The 21122-nt window shown below is 39.5% G+C and overlaps 1 protein-coding gene across 2 annotated transcripts; it reads left to right on the plus strand.

Moving 5' to 3' along the window:
* Window positions 1–1608: 1608 nt before the first annotated feature.
* Window positions 1609–20340, plus strand: fcsk (fucose kinase). 2 transcript variants are annotated; one of them, XM_079810421.1, is made up of 23 exons: window positions 1609–1897; window positions 3443–3594; window positions 7679–7729; window positions 7806–7928; window positions 8328–8400; window positions 8589–8686; window positions 8769–8849; window positions 10267–10386; window positions 10457–10628; window positions 13028–13134; window positions 13218–13319; window positions 13473–13646; window positions 13803–13876; window positions 14208–14566; window positions 14640–14856; window positions 15554–15720; window positions 16412–16639; window positions 16757–16900; window positions 18699–18818; window positions 18973–19160; window positions 19261–19360; window positions 19439–19662; window positions 19909–20340. In XM_079810421.1, the coding sequence occupies exons 1-23, from the start codon at window positions 1816–1818 to the stop codon at window positions 20014–20016; spliced, it is 3264 nt and encodes a 1087-aa protein (XP_079666547.1). In that variant the 5' UTR covers window positions 1609–1815; the 3' UTR covers window positions 20017–20340. The 2 variants fall into 2 exon arrangements, with proteins under 2 accessions (XP_079666547.1, XP_079666546.1); XM_079810420.1 differs by having other exon boundaries at window positions 19794–20111.
* Window positions 20341–21122: the final 782 nt, after the last annotated feature.

Below are 21122 nucleotides of genomic sequence, written 5' to 3' on the forward strand. Positions count from 1 at the left end.
GTGTCAGAATACACAGAGCATCACAGTTTGCTGTGTATGGGGCGGCATAGCCGCAGACCGGTTCACCGCCTAAAGCACCAACAGTGGGCAAATGAGCATCAGAACTGGACCACGGAGCAATGGAAGAAGGTGGTCTGGTCTGAATCACGCTGTGTGCATCTGGTCTGTGTGCATCACTTACCTGGGGAACACATGGCACCAGGATGCAATATGAGAAGAAGGCAAGCCGGTGGAGGCAGTGATGATTTGGGCAATGTTCTGCTGGGAAACCTTGGGTCCTGTCATCCATGTGGATATTACTTTGACACGTACCACCGGCTAACCAAGCATTGTTGCAGACCATGTACAGCCTTTCATGGAAACGGTATTCCCTGGTGGCTGTGGCTCTTTCAGCAGATAATGCGCCCTGACACAAAGCAAAAATGGTTCAGGAATGGTTTAAGGAGCACGAGTTTGAGGTGTTGACTTGGCCTCCAAATTCCCCAGATCTCAATCCAATCCAATCGAGCATCTGTGGGATGTGCTGAACAAACGAGTCCGATTCATGGAGGCCCCACCTTGCAACTTACAGGACTTAAAGGATCTGCTGCTAACATCTTGGTACCAGATGCCACAGCACACCTTCAGGGGTCTAGTAGAGTCCATGCCTCAACTGTTTTTTGTTTTTGTTTTTTTGGGCAGTAAAAGGGGGACCAACATGTGGCCATAATGTTATGCCTGATTGGTGTATATTACTTTAATTTAAATGTACCTTTACAAAACCTGCAGAAACCCTGCTGGCTGTTTCTGAGAGAATTAATTTGGTAAGCTGAAGTATATGGAAAGTTATAGAAATTGTTTGATTCAGAGCACGTGCAGATTTAATTTCAGGTAAGCATCATCGTCATTTTAGTTTTTACATTCCCCAGTAACACGTATGATTCATTTAAGAAATTGATTCTACCCTATTTAATCAAGTTCCCTGTTTCTTTCTAAAATCATGGTTATCCAAGTGCGTGGGAATTATTTTAACCATTTTAAGTTTTGTTTTAATAACCAAAAGCCAACTAGCCAATTTATTATTATTATTATTATTATTTTAGCTTTAGATTAGTTTATTTTATTTTTTTACAGTTCCAAAGAAAAAGGTTTCAGGTAAGAAATTAAATCTACTCTTTACTAAAGTTCCCAGTTTCAAACTACATTTCCTAGCAAAAAGATGGATTTTTATAGAAACTGCTAGTTATGTTTCCCACCTAAAATGGCTTTATCCAATGAATAGGCTTCATCCTCACAATTTTTTACATTTATTTAGGTTCCAAAAAAACATAAAAATAAGTAATTGTTGTTATTATTATACTTTTTGATCATTTCAAACTACATTTCCCAGCAAAACACTCTATTTATGTAGAAACTAATTTATTCGTTGCTGCTTCCTAAAATCCTTAATTGAATTTCCCTGTGCAAAGCAGAATACGTAATCTATTGCTATAATTATTCATAGTTTTTATTCAAAGTTACCCCATTATCATCCATTATGTAAAAACAAAGCTGAAAGTGTTATTTAGTGTAAAACTGCATTTCCCAGCGCACCGTGCCTGCAGTCAGACTGTAGCCCAGAGGCTGCTTGTAGTCTGGAAGTGTCGCTGTTTTGAGGTTGTCTTAGCGTGTGGAGATTCTTCCCCTTCTCGGAGGCATACCCACTGGGAGAAATTAACATTAACTCCAGCTCTAATCCAGTGACAGATGGTGAATAAATCGGATCCGAGCTGTTGGCTTCTGGTCTTTGCACGCGGTCGTGTGTTGGCCACATGAGGAGAAATAAAGCACGCCAGGATGGCAGATGAAGGATTGCTGAAGTGGACAGTTATTGTGCTCACATGTCAACATAAAGACAGTGTTTATGCCTTTCAGAGAGGTGAGTTCAGGGTGTATTCACGTCGCATGTCTCGGCTGATTTATTTATTTAAAAAGCGTTAATCTACGTTAAAGTAATTATTTAAAAAAAAAAAGCATGCAGACGATTAAAAAAAAAAAACTACTATGGGTGGTTTTGGGGACCCTTTTCACACTTCCGGCGTTCTCAGAAGCGGAAATCGTCATAGTTGAGCAAACTTTATAGTGGGGACATGAGTGGGGGACCACAGTAACATATCAGTAATAATATTCGATTAATCTTAGATTTAATTGACTATAAGGATTACATTACTGATAACAGTATATATATACACAAACCCTTTGATACTGTGAAACATGATTTAAAACATGATATATTAGAAATTTGTTTTTGTTTTGATCAGTACTTTAAAAGGGCAAACTCTATATAGTGACTGTAATAATTCAGTTAAACTTCCATGGGGAACTACTCGTATATTTAGCATCTCCCGGGGATTAAAACAGGGCGATCCAGCTGCTCCCTTCCTATTTCTTTTGGTCATTCATAATAACTCTTTTCAAGGAATTTAAAATAAGGAAAAAAGAAAGTAAAATCTGTCAGCTTGCTGATGATACAGCCATTTTTAAAAAAAGATATATCACAGGTTAAAAAAGTTATAGAGTGTCTCAATACATTTTCTGAAGCTTCAGTTTGTCTTTACATGTTAAAAAAAGCACCCTTTTCCCACTTAAAGACAATATAATCCCTTTAACCGAATTTGAAGGTATCCCAGTTAGAGAGGAAGTAACTTATCTTGGTATCAATATCTGTAAAAATCAGTGCAATCCCATTTCCAACCCCTTATGGTGAAAATGAAAAAGAAATTCGATATGTGGCTCATGAGGGATTTGGCACTCAAAGGAAGAGTTCTTTGGTCCAATCGTTTAGTCTATCCTACGAAAGTATTAGATGTACCAAAATCTTTTCTTTAAAAAATGGATTCAACTTTATTCAATTTCATATGGAAAAACAAGCCTCACTATTTAAATAGAGATATTTTATGTAATTATTATAACCAAGGAGGCTTGAATGTGCTTGATTTTGTTACTTCTAATACAATTTTCGGTAACACTTTAGAATAATGGTCATTAGTTAACTACATTAGTTAACATTTAACAAAGATTAATAAACGCTTTATAAGTGCAGTTCATTATTAGTTAATTTTAATTTCAACTTTTAGTAATGCCTTATTAAAATCTTGTTAACATTAGTTAATGCAGTGTGAACTAACATGAACAAACCATGAACAGCTGGATTTATATTAACTAAGGTTAACAAAGATGAACAAATACAGTAACAAATGTACTGCTCATGGTTAGTTCATGTTAGTTAATACATTAACTAATGTTAACTAATGACCATTATTCTAAAGTGTTACCCAATTTTCAAGCTGAACTGGATTAAACATTATATTAAGCATAAAGATAAGATTCCAAATCTTATTTTTGAAGAAGTTGGTGGTATAGAGTTCCTCTTAAAATGTGCCTTTGCTTTGAGGTTAACAAACTCCCCATTGGTGTGTTTCAGAGCTGGAGGTGCGTCAGAAGCGTGGTGTTCTTCCGGCCGATGCCCTGCTGCTGACGGTCCCTGACCCAAACGCCCGGCTGGGCAGCGGCGGAGCCACACTGAACGCCCTGCTGGTGGCTGCAGAACACCTGAGCGCTCGAGCCGGATACAGCGTGAGCTTCACATTACTCTAGAGAGCTGTGTGTGTGTGTGTGTGTGTGTGTGTGTGTGTGTGTGTGTGTGTGTGTGTGTGTGTGTGTGTGTGTGTGTGTGTGTGTGTGTGTGTGTGTGTGTGTGTGTGTGTGTGTGTGTGTGTGTGTGTGTGTGTGTGTGTGTGTGTGTGTGTGTGTGTGTGTGTGTGTGTGTGTGTGTGTGTGTGTGTGTGTGTGTGTGTGTGTGTGTGTGTGTGTGTGTGTGTTGCTGAAGGTTTGGGAGAATTGCCAAAGGATTTTCTTGAACCTAAGAAATCAAAGTGGGAAAAATATTTGAATATGATCTTATTAGATCTTATAACATAAATGTATTATTATCATTTTATTATATTTATTATTATTTTTGAAAATAAGATCCTCAAAAAGGCCAAAAATGGCTTTATTTTATCTATTAAAATAACAATAATTATAATTTTCATTAGTAGCTTTTAGATCAGTGGTTCTCAACTGGTTTTGCCATGAGACCCACAATTTCCCATGGTCATTAAGCCGCGACCCAAATCCTTAGAAATTTTAACCAAATTCAAAATCACCACACATACACTGTCCCACTTAACATACTCATAAATTGCAAGAATTTCCTTAAAGCTACACTGTGTAACTTTTTTAGTTTATTCTTAGCTAAAAACACTTAATTCTTTCAAAAATATATGTGCTCATTAATGTATATTTACTTCTTTCAAGTAATAAAGTCACTCGTAAGTTTATAATATGCCATTGAAAATACATACGGGTGAGGGGTTCGAATGCCGGTCGCCATGTTGCCCCTCCATCTTGAAAGTACATTAGCCAGAGAGGGACATACCCATAAATTCAAGCTTCGCCTTTCGCGTTTTAACACTCGATGGCACCGTGTCGAATGTGGACGAGGTCGAACTGGAAGCCATGTTAATCTTGGAGTAAATCGGCCACCGTAGGAGTTAAAACGAAATCGGAATTGAGAGGAACAGAAACTAATATTCACTGGATTGTAGGGATGTGACGTGAGGAAATTTTCCCACCGGTTAATTGATGTGTGACAACACCAGTAATACCGGTATCACCGGCGGAGGCTTTTTTAAATCACTAATTCTATCTAACCGAAAGTAACATGCACACGACCGCTCTGAACTGAAAACGCGCCAGTGTTGCGTATTCACACACCGTGAATGACAGCTCGTCTGTAAATGCGCGCTCTGTGAGGCCATGTGTGCGTCTCAATCAGTTCCCTAGTTCAGTAGTCAGGGCACTGATCAAGCATTGATCAGTCTATGATTGAGATGCACGCCATGAATGAATAACAGTTCGTCCGTAACAGGCACGTGCAGAGGGGGGGGGGCTTTGGGTGCTCGAGCCCCTGTCCTTTTTCAAAATGAATCAAAAGTGCCCCTCTCAGACAAATATCAATGATAATATTGTGGTCAATAAAACTAAATAAATGTGATTATTATAACATTACAATGTATACAATAGTAACGAACGGCTCAAAAGTCGGACAATTTCTGTTGAGGCGTTACCATAACGCGTTGCTATGGGTTGCGTGCGTTTGATTGACTGCTGATTTTCCTCTGTTCGGAAGCGGCTCTCGAGCCAAATATGGTCCTTTCAGAGAGTGTGTGGCCTTACGGGAAAAAAGTAAACCAATATTTTTTTTTCATCCATAATCAGAGCTAATGTGTTGATTTAATTACAAATCTATATATTTTAAAGTATTACACAATTCATCAATGCCCGTTTTTCATGTATATTATACACCAACCAGTCGTGATCTGGCAAAGCAAGTTCAAATTCCATTGGGCGATGTGAAGCGGTAATTTTCTGTTCTTATTCATAAATCGGTTGAAAATTACATGACAGACGAACTAACGTTTGTGGAACGATTTCCTGCGGTTTGTCTCATTTTATAAATTGCATCACTGACAAAATGGATTTTAACAAACAAATCCCTGCACAAAACCACAGCAGCAGCAGCAAAAGTCGCATTAATGGTAAGTGTTAAATTCACTTGTATTTATGTATATTGATACACCGTTTACTATTTCATGAAACTATCAAAGTTAACAAAAACCAAGTGCCACCGGCACCTACAGGCCTATATGTGAAGTGTAGGCTGGAGAAATAGTTACGTGAAAGGACTTTATTATATTACCATTTTTGAATATTATGCAGCATTATGGAAGAAGTCTCTTATGTTCATCAAGCCTGCATTTATTTGATAAAAAACAGCAATATTGTGAAATATTATTAAAATAATGGTTTTCTATTTTAAAATAATTTAAAATATAATTTATTCCTGTGATCACAGCTGTATTTTCAGCATCATTACTCCACTCTTCAGTGTCACATGATCATTCAGAAATCATTCTAATATGAGGATTTAATGTCAATGATGGAAACTGTGATACTATTTTCAAGATTCTTTGATTAATAAAAAGTTAAAAAGAACATTATGTAATAAAATTTCACAATATTAGGCTACTGTTTTTTCTGTATTTTTGATTAAATAAATGCAGGCTTGATGAGCATAAGGATATATATATATATATATTTACATATTGCCCCTTTTTTACATTTGAGCCCCTGCCCCTGAAGAACTCTCTGCACGGCCCTGGTCCGTAAAGCCTCGTTTATACTCGAAGCGCCCGCACGAGCGCGAGGGTGCGCGCGGCAAAAATAAATGCGCGCAGTCAGCGTAGCGGAGGCTCGCACTGCGGAGCCAGGCGAAAGTAAACAATGCGCGCTCTGTGCGGCCGTGCACATTTAACTTTCGGTTTTGAATTAGCGCCAATTCGGCTGCGGATTGCTTGAATTATGGGTTCATTAGTCTATTATTTTTAATGAAAAACACAACAACAAAACAAATGTCAAACTCCCTTAAATAGGCGCTTTTACGTTTCGCTTTGAAACCAAATCTTCCGCGATCATCTCAGTCAGCTCCTCACTCTTAAATCTGATGAATGACTCCTGCCGCTGCCGAGACTCACGGTCGGATCCTGCTTTATTAAGCAGATACGTTCAGTTTTTATTTATTGTCTGTTCTCTAACTGAACTAAATTATTTTATTACTATAAAAAAATCAAAAAGACGGTGGGCGGTGCCACGGTGGGCAAGTGATGTAACCGGTGTTGAGTCTGGACACCGGTAACACCGGCAACACCGGCAACACCGACTATCGTAGCCCACTGGATGGTCATATACCTTTTAACCGCTAGATTGGGGAAAATATCACACAGTGTAGCTTTAACACTAATAAATAAACGGTATAAGGTGATGCTATTAAATATCAGTCCCAAACTAGTTGTTGTTAATACTGTTGGTATGAGCCACCACAGCTATCAAAAATATAGAACTGGTGGTATTTTGGGTTAAAGTTACAGAAACTACAGTTATCATGGTAAATGCACAACACTAACATGAACTGTTAATACAACATATGGAAACTGCTCAATTCAATTCTGACTTTATAACTCACAATTGCGACTCTATATAACGCAATTCTGAGAAAGAGAAAAAAGTCAAAATTGTGTGAGAAAAAGACGCAATTACCTTTCAAAAAATATTATTTCTGTGTCAGAAACAATCTTCCATAGTACTGATCAGGCTTAATGAATAGAAAGTTCAATACAAAAATGTGTATCATTAAGAGTTAAAGTTAACATCATTATAAATGTGTTTACTGTCACAAGAAATTGCTCAATTTCTTCTTCTTTTTTAAGGGATTTTAATTTTATTTATTTATTTTTGTAATATTAGTTACCCCAAACTTTTGAATGATAAAATTCAGTTTTGCCATCACAGGAATAAATTCCATTTTGAAGCATATTCAAATAGAAAAGTTTTTTTTAAATTGTTAAATAATAAAGAAATGCAGTATTGATGCATTTATAGACTACATAATAGTCAAAAGCATTACAAATATAGGAATAATCAGTAGTGTACATTCTTTAGTATTTTAGCCTAATAATTGATTTTTTAATCTCTTTTGCTTATCCAGCACTTTAATATTTCTATGTTCTGATAAATGATACAGATTTAATCATCCTTTAATGTGTCTGTTTGTATTTAGGTGGTGAACGCAGATGTTCTTGATGAAGCTCATATTCTCATCCTTCACACGGTGTGTAATAAAAACAAAAAGTATTTTAAATGAAGATGATTTTCAAACGTGTGCTAATAGGTGTGTGTGTTTTTAGGGTAGAGATTTCCTGTGGGACGGCTGCAGCAGGGCTTTCTGCTGGATGCCTGTACAGAGATCAGATGCTGTAGAAGGAGCCGTTTGCTGCTTAGACCTGCTGTTGGATTGTCTGTCCACAAAAGTGAGTGAAGCACACACAAATGCACATGAATTCATACACCACTCTCTCTACGGCCCTGTTTACACCTGGTATTAAGATGCGTTTTGGGCGATCGGATCACAAGTGGATGATGCTAAATAAAAATTACAACATTTTGAGCTTGTCCACTTTCGACCACCCAAGTTTGGTTTGAAGACGGAAGGCATACCATTCCTGATTTCTAACACACACTCTCTCTGTTCATCTGGTCTTTCAGCTCAGAGCAGAAATGAAAGCTGCTGCTCTCTGTATGTTTTTCAGTTGTCTCCGTCATATGTAAATTGTGCAAGCTTATTTTGTCCATTAGATCGAAAGATCTTAAAAAAAAGTACCCGCCCATACCTGCACATGCACGTTTAGTGAAACATCCTGTTGTTCCAGATTTGCATTGGTTCTCCTCCAGGCGTTTGGGTGTGCGGCACTGATATGATCCTGAATATTCCAACACGACAACGTGAGCTAACATTCATACTGTCACACATCTAACGCACAAACAAAACGTCTCAAAAAGCATTTATTTTTTTCTGATTGTGATATATAAAGTCACAATTACCTTTTTTTAAAAGTACAGACAAATCAGCAGTGTACAGCTTCAAAAACACTTCAGGAATGTGTTTTTTACTGTTGATTTTTTCTTCCCAGCATTTTCATGGGACGGGTTCTCTGGGGTTCAGGTTGTGGCGTTGCCAGGTGATGCTTGTTTTGCTGCTAATCATGGCATCTATCACACTGATGCAGAGGTGCGTTATTCAAAAATAGGGTGTTTTTGTTTTTTGTGCACTTGTTTTTTTTTGTTGAAATTTTCAATTATTGCTTTTACAGAACAGAGTACGTAACATTATCTATAAGGGCTCAAAGGAGAAGATCAGCCTTGCCGCACTCCCTGATGGGAAAATACCCCTGGTATGAATTTGATTGGTAATGTTTGCTGCAATAAATGTGCCTATATTTGACACTAAAAACATGATTTTGACCCACAGCTGTTTTGGGACCCAATAAAAAAATTATATTTTTTTGTTTTACGTGACTGTAAAACCCTTTCTCTTACCATTGGTTTTGGTACTGTATAAAGTCTCATGCTTACAAAGGCTGCATTCATTTAATCAAAAATACTGCAAAAACAGAAATATTGTGAGATAATAATAAAAACAATACAATTCAAAATGACTTTCCATTTGAATATAATATATTTTAAAATATAATTTATTCCTGTGATGCAAAGCTGAATGTTCAGGATCATTACTATCATTATATCATTTGGAATAGAAATAGTAACATTATAAATGTCTTTTTGAAAAAAAGTCAAGTATAAATTTATTTAGAAAATAAAGTATTAATTTATTTAGATGAAAAGGATATGCGCTTTAATTTGCATGTATTTGTCTACATTATTACATAAAAAAGAAATTATTCATTATTTTGATTAAAGGGTTACAGTGATTTAGCTTTAAGCTTTGTATTTAAACTGGGTCATTTGTATAGTAGAAATGTGAAATTATTTTTGAATTTGGTGCCTTCTAGACTGAGAAAAGAAAGAAAATGTATTTTTCCTCCCAGAATGCACTTGCTTCGCTGCCCTACGAGGCCACTCCGTACACCGTCGTTTTGATCTTCATAGTAATACAATCATTTCGTTCAGTTAGAGAATAAACACTACGATTAAAAACTGAATGTGTTGAAAAGTTGAAACACTCACTTTGCTCTGTTATGAATGTCCATGCGGCCGTCTGTGTCTTACATTCTGTGCGTGAGATCTCTCCCCTATGCAGGGTTGCCAGGTTTTCACAACAAAAACCGCCTAATTGCTACTCAAAACTAGCCCAAAACAAGCCCAATCGCGTTTCTCCGTTAAAAATCGCATTTGGGGGGTAAAATATGTTTCTTTTTGGTAGGGCTGCCTGCTAAAAATCGCATTCCCGGGGCAAAATATCACATAATTGGGGTCGCTTCAACCCGCGGACATGAAAAACAGCCCGCGGCAACATTGTTGAAGTAGCCCAATTCCGCGGGAAAACCGCAGACTTGGGAACAGCTCCATCTAGTGGCTGTAGTCTTTAGCCTCTGGCCAAAAAATCCTCAGATGACTCAAAATACCGATGTTTGCGTCATCGGAGGATTTTTTCCAGAAATAAAATGCATAATTCTCTCGTCTCAGGGGGATATGAGGGGGAAGTGCCATAATTTGAAAATACTACCGGGTTTCTACTGATACAAAGCCTAATGCTAAATCACTGAAGTAACCCTTTAAAGAGGCATTGGATGCTCTGATTGCTTGTTGAACTGTTTTTGGGGGCTTTCTAAAAGTGTCTGTGGTGTTCAGGTGTCCGGGCCGGTGTTTTTCTCTAGGGCTGTTGCAGAGAAACTCCTACAGACTCATGTTACATCACCACTGGACGGCTGTACGTATCTTGGCATGGATTCAGGAGCTCCACCGCTTGAGGTAAAGACGCACAACATAGTTCTCTTTCTCAGATTAATCTCCCCCTCTCACTTTTCTTGCTCTCTTGCAGATATCTCTCTTTCTGGATATTCTGGTGTGCCTTTGCTCTGACCTGACCGAGCATGAATTCATCAATGGAGAGAGAGCTGGCTGCACCTCACCCTCCGGACCTCAGGGGGCAGTAGTGAGGAGCGGCCGCGCTGTGCTGTGGAGGACGCTCAGAGGAGCCTCTATCTCTATGTGTACTTTTTTGCGCTTTAATTAAAAAAAATTCTAAATTAGAATTTAAAATCTGAATTTAACATTTTCAAAAATGTGTTCCCTTTCGAAAACGGTTCACTCGTACTGCTAGACGCTTATGAGAAAACTCCTTTTCTCGAAAATATTGAAGCCTTCATTTTAAAACGCAGTGCAGCTGCACTGCCAGCATAGTGCAGAGCTATAAGCGCTGATTGACTGGGCTGAGGGAACTGCACAAAGCTATGGCCAGGCGGCGTAACTGCGCAAACCAATCGGGGTGCGTCCTGCCACCAGCGAGCTGAGCCCGCCAAAATGGGCGGGGCTACTGGTTATATAAGCGGCCCATTTCGTCATAGAAATCAGATTTATTCACCTCTTTGCTGATATCTCCTGCTTAAAAGCCTTCTCGCCGTCGATGGAGCCCAGCAGCGTAACGCAGCGAATCTGCAGCAGCAGTTAAGCTTCCTGTTCAGTGCATCTGACTCGACGCCGTCATCTGCTGATTCGCCGTTTCCCTGCAGCCATCCGGTGAGTATATCCTTTAAGAGTGAATCCCGCCTAAAAAAGCTAATTTCTATCTAAAAGAGCAGTGCGGCATTGTTTCAAATGCTGCGCCCTAACTGTTGTAAATGCTGCATCCCACTGACGAGCACAGTGAGTGTGTTTCCTGCCTGGGCAAAATCCATGCAGACTCTGCACTCACACAGGACAGCTGTTCTCACTGCGAGAGCATGCTGCTCTCCTCTCGGCGCTCGCGGATAGAATCCTAAGCACTATCACTGAGGCTAGATCTCCGTCCATGAGGCGCCTCTACGCCCTTAAATGGTCAGTGTTCACCAGCTGGTGCTCAGCTCGGAACCAAGACCACTATTCATGTGTAGTACCACTGGTACTTTGATTTTTACAAGAGCTACTGGATGCAGGTCGTGCCCCCTCCATGCTCAAAAGTATACACGGCCATAGCAGCCTTCCATGCTCCTGTGGCCGGCCAATCCTTAGGAAGAAACAAATTCCTCAAAGGAGCCAGGAGGCTGAACCTGCCTAGTTCCCCCTCTATACCCTCATGGGACCTATCCACTGTCCTCATTCGAGCCGCTTCAGTAGGCTGACTTAAGGCCACTTTCACTCAAATCCACACTCCTGCTAGCTCTGGCATCGGTCAAGTGAGTGGGCGATTTGCAAGTGCTCTCCGTGAACGCTTCCTGTCTTGTGTTTGAGCCTAACGACTCCAAAGTCGTCCTCAAACAAAGACATGGCTATGTACCCAAGGTGCTCTCAACTCCGTTCAGTGCCCAGGTCATTTCACTGTCTGCCCTTCCCTCGTCAGAAGACGACAGATAATTAAACCTACTCTGCCCTGTCAGGGTTCTCAGAGTCTATATAGAGCGCTCTGCCCATTTCAGGCAGTCAGAACAGCTCTTCGTATGCTTCGGTGGCCGCACCAAAGGGCTTCCGGTCACGGAGCAAAGATTATCACGTTGGATAGCAAAGATATCGAAAGTAGTAGATAGTAGAGATATCCAAAGAGATATCACGTTTATCTCTTTGGGCTACGGCCTTCAATGCCCCATAGGCATCAGAGCTCATTCCACGAGAGGCATGGCCTCCTCATGGCCATGGTCCAGTGGTGTACCATTTGATGACATTTGTTTGGCGGATGGCTGGTCCTCACCATCCACATTTGTGAGATTTTACAACTTGCAAGGCCTTGCTGCCTCAGGCGGGAGTTCAGAGCGAAGTCTTCAGCTTAAATAGCACGGCCTAATTGAACTGGGTTAGCAGATGCAATATGAGGGAGCCGTTTTCGAAAGGGAATGTACTCGGTTACTCACATAACCGAATAACGAGAATAACGGGAAAGAGTATTGCGTAAACAGCCGTGCTATTAAGCTTCACATTCAGTCGAATTAACCTACTTTCTATGGCGAAATGGGCCGCTTATATAGCCAGTAGACCTGCCCATTTTGGTGGGCTCCACTCGCTGGTGGTGGGACGCGCCCCGATTGGTTCGTGCAGTTATGCCGCCACGCCATAGGTTCGTGCAGTTCCCGCAGCCCAGCCAATCAGCGCGCTTATAGCTCTGCACTATGCTGTTTTAAAATGAAGGCTTCAATATTTTCCAGAAAAGGAGTTTTCCCAGAAGCGTCTAGCAGACGCAATACTCATTCCCGTTGTTCTCAGGGAACCGAGGTTACGTTTGACTGTACGTTTGACAGTCAAATAATGAGTCAAGAAAATACTGTAAGTTTAAAGTAATTGCTATTACTTCCAGTTCATTAATCACACAGTAATTGAAAGGTTAGCTGCACTGTCTGTGTTATACTTCACATTTTGGCCTTGCATACTGAAAATGCACATACCAAGAGTAGTTTGCTGATGTAACCTTTGTTTCTGTTGCCAGTGTACATCCCAGAGGGCCGCTATGATTATTTGACTCAATCAGGCCGAGAACATGTCATTCGTCTGACAGAATCTGGATCAGAGACAGTGATATTATCTCATATTCAGGTGGGAAATGTTGTGAACATGCCTCCGGGATATATTTTATTCAAGTCTGTTATCATAAATGTTTTGCTCTTTCTGTTTTAAAGGATGTTCAGTCTGTGTCAGAAGGCAGCCGGGTGATCAACAGCGTGTTGGAAGGAGATGTTCGTGTATCAGCAGGAGCTGTAGTGCAGCACTGCCACCTACAGGTCTGGAGGAAAACTAATTCTTACAGATTATCCTGCTTCACTTTGAGATATGCCACATTATGGAAGTGAAATTACTTACGAATGTTTCATGTTGATTAAGTAAATCCTGCAAGTAATAATACGGTTATCAAAATGTATCAATATCAATTAAAGGGTCCAGTCCAGGTGCATTCTGGGTGTCTGCTGTCAGGGCTTGATTTGACATCATCATCGTGCATCCAGCGTCTACCTCTGTCCAGTGACATCATCGTTCAGGGTCATCGAGTGATGCTTGGAGAGTTAAAGTTACAGGTGTACACAGCTTTTGGAGCTCATGATAACTTAGAGGTGAGTTTAGAGCCTGTTTTTCGCATTCATTTAGCAGATGCTTTTATCCAAAGCCACTTACACACGAGTAAGCTCTGTATATTTGTTTTGAAGAACATTATTAAAGAATTTATGCTAAGTTGGTGGTTTATTATGTTATTTTATCACTACACACAGGCGCATGCTGATGAGGTTACGTCTTCATTCCTTAATCAAAAATGGAGTGAGTTTTACAGTCGGACTGGAATACAGTAAGACATTTCTACATTAATCAGCCAAAAACAGCTGTTTATACAGGAAGAGGCTGTCTAAATGACATCTAAAGTGTAAAACCACAGTTCAGTTTTTGTATGTTTTGGTTAGACTGGGCCTGTGATATGGTTTTTGGCTTAGTCGTTCAAACCTGGAGATTAAATTACATTTAGATAGTTTTCCACATTTTGTTACAGTTTTATGGCTGAAAAACAAATATTTCTTGTCTATACATTTTCTTAAGTCACTTGCTGTTGGCAGTTTTGGCAACAAGTTTTAGGCCCTGGTCACAGCATCATATAGTGGGTCTAAAATATGTGTGTGTTAAAGGCCTCTGGACCTTTGGGGACCTGAGAGGACGGAGTCGTGCTGTCTGCTGGACGCCAGGTTGTTCTCAGTGTTCATGCCACGTTCAGGACCCGTTGGACTGGAGGGTGTTTGTTGGCTTTTGGGCAGCGCTGGTGCGCTGGACAGCTGGAAGGAAGCCTGGAGACTGTCTCTCAGGGATATTCTGATCCTGACGGACCAGCAGGCGGAGCTGCGCTGGAGAGAGGAGCTGTTCTTCAGCGTGGGCCGACGGAGAGCCGTGGACACTCTGCAAGGCCACACGGATCTAAATCTACTGCCGTTCTTCAGAGCAGCAGCGCTGGCCGGCCAACAGGAGGCGCTACTACAGGCGCTAGATTCAGGTGAGGATCAAAAGAGGAGAAATGGTGCACATATATTGACTTTGAGGGTCTAATATTTTGTCTCTTTGCTCAGTTGCTGCAAACAGCAGTGGTGATCTGGGAGTGGCGGCACGTTGTCTGGCCTGTATCGCAGATGTTCTTGGCTGTCTGGCGGGCGAGGGTAAGGGCGGTTTGCGCAGTGGACCAGCTGCGAATCCATCGTGGGCTCCTGCTTTTAAACTCCTAGAGGACGGAAACTTACCCGCTGGTGTCCAAGAACTGGCTAATCAAAGAAAGCACTGGCTCAGCAGGTCAGAACTAATAATTTTTTTTTTTTGTAAGGTTAAAAAGTTGACAACCTTATGGCCCAAACTCGAACTGGTGTGACATAATTTCAAACAAAGTTAGATCAAAACGCAGTTTGTTTGGTGTTCGTATTGGGTGTTTGCCAAATTTTGCCAAAGCGAACTTTCTGGAAAACAAAATTCAGGTTTTCAGCTACCGTTGGTCCTAATGGATAGGTGTGGCTCTGAGGCTCCGCCTTCTTGGACGTGGAAATCTTCTCTGGTTCATTTCTTCTGATCAGTCCGTTGAGGTCAGAAGTGTGTAAAAACACAAACGCACTGGAGAGCTGCTTTATAAATGAAACTCTAATTGAAAGCTACATTGACTGTTTTTTCATGTGTAATAATGTAGAAGCTGCTTGCTTTAAATAAATCTAGTATAAAGTGCTATATAAATAAACATGATGTGACTTGATTGTAGTGCTGAATGGTGAAACTCACCGCTGTCATTTTAGATGCATGTTTTTGGCATTGAAAGGAGAGTGTACATTCACACGTTTACATATTCATCTAAAAGCTGCTCTCAGTTCACTAACAGTGTATCGCTGGTCCCATATTTCAGACTTCTTTTTACCCCTAAGCAAAGAACAAAAAATGACTTTGCCATGAGTATATCAGAGCCTTTAAAGTGAGATGCTTTCAGATTGATCATTGTTGTCTAAAGACCAGATTTGTTGGTGAGAGCCGCCAGGCATTATGAGGGGGCGGGACAGATACTTCTGCGGAAGGCAGTGATGTCAGCACGGCAGTTTGTGTTCATTGGTCGAGGAGAGATGCCGCCGATGGGCGAGTGGCAGGAAGTGGAGTGTCCTGCTCGACTGGATCTGTCAGGTGAGAACGGCATTCCTCATTTGAGCTGTACAGCAGGAAATATGATCAGAGAGTTTATGTTTGACTTGCTGTGACACCATGTGAAGTTTTAAAGAAAAAAAAAAAGTTTAAAGGCCTCATAGATCGAACTACAGTACAGTTTTTTTTGGAAAAATAAAATAAATGCTGTTCTTATGAACTTTCTATTCAAAATCCTGAAAAAAAATGTATCTTGGTTATCACAAAAATATGATGCATCACAACTGTTTTCATCATTGATAATAATAAGAAATGTTTCTTGAGCAGCAAATCATCATATTAGATTAGAATGATTTCCGAAGGATCATGTGACACTGAAGACTGGAGTTATGATGCTGGAAATTCAGCTTTTTTCAATTGATAATATTTTACAGTATTTATTTTTACTTTTTAATCAAGTAAATGCAGACTTGGTGAGAAAAAGAGAGCTTTTTCAAAAACATGAATAAATCTTTCCAACCCCAAACATTTGAAAAGTAGTGTTGATGTATTTAATAAGTTTATACATTTTATTGTATTTAATTTTTTTTTTAAAACTTTGTGTGCTAGAATACTTATTTTTCCAAACTAACTCTTCCTGTCATAAGCATATCAAAACAAACTCCAAACAATTCAGATTGTATTGTGTCTTTCACACTGTGTGCTGAAAGTGTGTGTGTGAATACGTCATCAGGTGGCTGGAGTGACACTCCTCCTATAGCGTTTGAACATGGTGGACTGGTGGTCAATGTGGCCATCAAGGTGGATGGAAAGCGTCCGATTGGAGCTCGAGTTCGACGCGTTCCAGAGCCTCATCTGCTGTTGGTCAGCACCAGTGGTGAACCGGCCTACAGCTTCTCTACAGAAACACTCTGTGAGGATCTTACTGACCTGGAGGACTATTGCCAACCTCATGCTCCCGGTCAGAGAACATGTGTTATCATAAACTGTTTTTTTACGTAAAATATAAATGCAGAAACTTAATCTAAATATTCTGTCGATATTCTGTAAATGCTCACTAAAGTTGTTTGTATATTAGGAGCCCTGCTGAAAGCTGTGTGTGTGTGCAGTGAGCTGGTGTGTGTATCGTCTCCTGTCTCTCTGAAAGAGCAGTTGTTACAGCGCTGGGCAGGCGGACTGGAGATCCACAGCTGGTCTTCATTGCCACATGGTTCTGGTCTCGGTGAGTATGAATTACTTTTGGTTGAATCACTTCACTGTTTAAATGTGCAGTAATAGTTTTTTTGGAAGAAACATATAAATCATTACTGTACAAATAAGAAAAAATGTGTGTAAGAACATCTGAAGAAATAACAGTAATATATAATGGCATATACACCGATCATCAGGCATAACATTACGATCACCTAATATTATTTTGGTCCCCCTTTTGCTGCCAAAACAGCCCTGACCCGTCAAGGCATGGACTCTACTAGACCCCTGAAGGATGTTGAAAGATGTTAGCAGCAGATCTTTTTAAGTCCTGTAAGTTGCAAAGTGGGGCCTCCATGGATCGGACTTGTTTGTTCAGCACATCCCACAGATGCTCGATTGGATTGAGATCTGGGGAATTTGGAGGCCAAGTCAACACCTCAGACTCGTTGTTGTGATCCTCAAACCATTCCTGAACCATTTTTGCTTTGTGACAGGGCACATTATCTGCTGAAAGAGCCACAGCCACCTGGGAATACCGTTTCCATGAAAGGGTGTACATGGTCTGCAACAATGCTTAGGTAGGTGGTACTTATCAAAGTAACATCCACATGGATGACAGGACCCAAGGTATCCCAGCAGAACATTTCCCAAAGCATCACACTTCTTCCCATAGTGCATCCTGGTGCCATGTGTTCCCCAGATAAGAGATGCACATGTACCCGGCCATCCATGTGATGTAAAAGAAAACGTGATTCATCAGACCAGGCCACGTATTCTGACAACTTTCTATCAGAACAAGCAATTTGAGCTACAGTAGCTCGTCTGTTTGATCGGACCACACGGGCCAGCCTTCGCTCCCCATGTGCATCAATGAACCTTGGCCGCCCATGACCCTGTCTCCGGTTCACCACTGTTCCTTCCTTGGAGCACTTTTGATAGACACTGACCACTGCAGACCGGGAACACCCCACAAGAGCTGCAGTTTTGGAGATGCTCTGACCCAGTCGTCTAGCCATCACAATCTGGCCCTTGTCAAACTCGCTCAAATCCTTACTCTTGGCCATTTTTCCTGCTTCTAACACATCAACTTTGAGGACAAAATGTTCACTTGCTGCCGAATATATCCCACCCACTAACAAGTGCTGTGATGAAGAGATCATCAGAGTTATTCACTTCACCTCATAATGTTATGCCTGATCGGTGTAAATTATTTTGTAATAATTATATATTTACATAGTAGAAGTAATAATATTATTATTATTATCAAAAATAATAAACTATATTAATATATAAAATAGAATTGATGAAAATACATGCTATACAAATAATTAATAATAATAATGTGTATATTATTTAATATTTTATCATATATTAATTTGTATTATGTAAATATATTATTATATATATTAATTGCTATATATAAATCATCCATTTCACTATTTTATTTTTATTTTAGAATAATGATAATAACCATTATTATTAATAATTATTATTATGTGAATGAATTCTTTACAATGTATAATCTTCCACTTTATTATTATTATATGTATTAATATTTATTCTATTTTATTTTTATTTTGTAAATATATACATTTATATAACACATGTATATCATCCATTTCACTTTATTTTTATTTAATCACTTTTATTTTATAAAAATAATAATTATTACTGAAATATATTATTTATTTGTATAACAGTTGTATATCCATTTTACTATAAATTCTAATTTTTTATTTTAATAGATGAAGTTGAATGTTGGATCACACAAAAATTTGATTAATTTATTTTTAATTAAATGATGATTAAAGTGTGTATGTTTGTAGGCACCAGCAGTATTCTGGCAGGTGCAGCTCTTGCAGCCGTATACAGATGTACGGGACGGAGCTTCGACACAAACTCTCTCATTCATGATGTTCTTTACCTGGAGCAGATCCTCACCACCGGTATGAGAGACGCTTTTATTCTTATAACTGGGATGCATCACTTCCTTTCTAGAGTAATATAGGGATTCACTGAGCTGTGAAGCTCCGACAGACAGGAGTTGACATTTTTACAAACTGAATTTAAGGGTATTTTGTATATTTGTTGCTGTTTTAGGGGGTGGATGGCAGGATCAGGTCGGCGGGCTGTTTGGAGGAGTGAAGCTGGCTCGATCTGCGGCTCAATTACCTCTGAGAGTGGAAGTAGAACAGCTCTCTCTTACTCAAGACTTCCTGTCTGTCCTGCAGCAGCATCTTCTTCTGGTTTACACTGGAAAGACGCGTTTAGCACGGAACCTCCTGCAGGTACGAGCGGCTGATGGTGATGGTCAGACTTCATGAACTGTGTGTTGTGTGTCACTGAATCACTGTGTGTGTGTGTTTGTGTGTGTGTGTGTGTGTGCAGGACGTGGTGCGGAGCTGGTATGCGCGTTCACCCTCCATCATACAGAACGTAGAGCAGCTGGTGACCAATGCAGAGGAGTGTGCTGAAGCCTGCAGAGAGGGTGAGACACACACACACACACACACACACACACACACACGAGTCAGATGGACTCTTTTATTTGATCTCTTTCTCTCAGGGTCTCTCCTCAGATTGGGCAGGTGTATGGACACATACTGGCAGCAGAAGAAGCTGATGGCTCCAGGCTGTGAGCCGGCGGCAGTGAGATCCATGATGAACACACTTCAGCCGCTGAGTTTAGGACAGAGTCTGGCAGGAGCAGGAGGAGGAGGATTCCTGTTCTTACTCACCCGTGAGCCTCAGCAGAAGAAACCAGTGACAGAGATTCTCAGAAACATACAGGTGAGAAACTGGTTCAACCGGTGCAGAATGAGAACATGAATGGTTATTTTTAACCCTTTCTAAACTGAAATATGTAGACACACTTTTCTCTGAATGATTCAATATATATATATGCAATTTAAACTCAACAGGACTGGTTGCTGAAAGACCTGCGTGTGTTTAGTGCCCTAGCAAAAACAGAAAACATAAATGGTAAAGGTAAAATGTATATTCTGAATAGTGTTGGTGCTGCTGTTGTTTTGACAGGGCATTGGTTCCTTCAGTGTTCATTCAGTGGATCTGGATATGGACGGGATCTCAGTCCTTCAGAAGAGCTCTGAACATCCTGAACAACAGCCGACGACACAAATCTGACTGCCTTCACAATTGATATTATTTCTGTAAATACATATAACACTTTATATATATATATATTTGTTTCATATATAGATTTCATCCATGTTTTAACATTTGTCAATCCTGAAGAAGAATTCATTAAAATGATTTTTTTAAATATGGAATGTGTCAAAAACATTAGAATGACATTTAGGCTCATTCTTTTCTAAATGTGAAATAAAATACTATAACGCCGTTATGTTAATCCTTTGCATCTTTTACTTGTTTTTTGATTGCACTGTATATTAAAAGTACTCGCATTAAGATTAAATAATTAAAGACCCCTGTGGTGGAATTCAAGTTGTTTATGTGTCTTTGTGGTGTTTTAACATGCTTTAAGACAAACCATGTGCAAATTCATCAGTCGACACGACAGCACTGCTGAGTATTTTCTGCTTAAAACTGCAGTGAATCAAAGACAGTCTCAAAAACGTGGTTTGACATCGCCCGTTTCCTTCATCACAAACACATAACCAATCCCGTTAACATGTGGGCGGGGCTTGTCCTTTCATTATTTATAAGGATACTGATTTTCAGAAGGCAGCTGTGTAGTCTCAGATATATATATATATATATATAATGTTAATTTGCTCATACAGTAAAAGAAGCAAAGGCGTAGATTTACATCCAAGCTATTTTAGGACATTAATAAATTATTTTTAAACATATCATTTTGATTATTAAATATGAGTTTTAATGGATACAATTATTGTCTGTAAGGAGACTAAATAATCCAACATCTTGCAACTGTTAATAGTTACTTTTTTAAATAAGTATGTGATATCTATTCCTGTAGGATTAAGAGTAGTTTATAGATTTAAGTTTGCTAGCCTGCCAGGTGAAGTCACTTTTTAAAATATCTGGATTTAAAGATATTATCACTTTTGAAAAAAAATGGCTAACCTCTTATTTTTGTGTATATCCTCCTGAGACCCATAAAAAAGTGTTTTGAATTCAGTATTTTTTCATGTCATTACATTATTTAGAGCATAAGAAACAAATGGGAAAAAAAAAACATTTTTGAAAAATTATATTTTATGTAATGATATGTCCTCTGACACCAGGACACGGTTGTTGTTTAAAAA

Source organism: Gobio gobio (genome assembly GCF_949357685.1).
Source record: "Gobio gobio genome assembly, chromosome: 25".
Classification (NCBI taxonomy): Eukaryota; Metazoa; Chordata; class Actinopteri; order Cypriniformes; family Gobionidae; genus Gobio; species Gobio gobio.

Bases quoted from the DNA above. Each gene is read 5' to 3' on its own strand.
- fcsk (XM_079810420.1), top strand. From the start codon at position 1,816: ATGGCAGATGAAGGATTGCTGAAGTGGACAGTTATTGTGCTCACATGT. The intron at 13,877-14,207 runs GTAAGACATTTC...TGTGTGTTAAAG, and splicing joins TACAGTCGGACTGGAATACA to GCCTCTGGACCTTTGGGGAC. The intron at 19,161-19,260 runs GTACGAGCGGCT...GTGTGTGTGCAG, and splicing joins TAGCACGGAACCTCCTGCAG to GACGTGGTGCGGAGCTGGTA.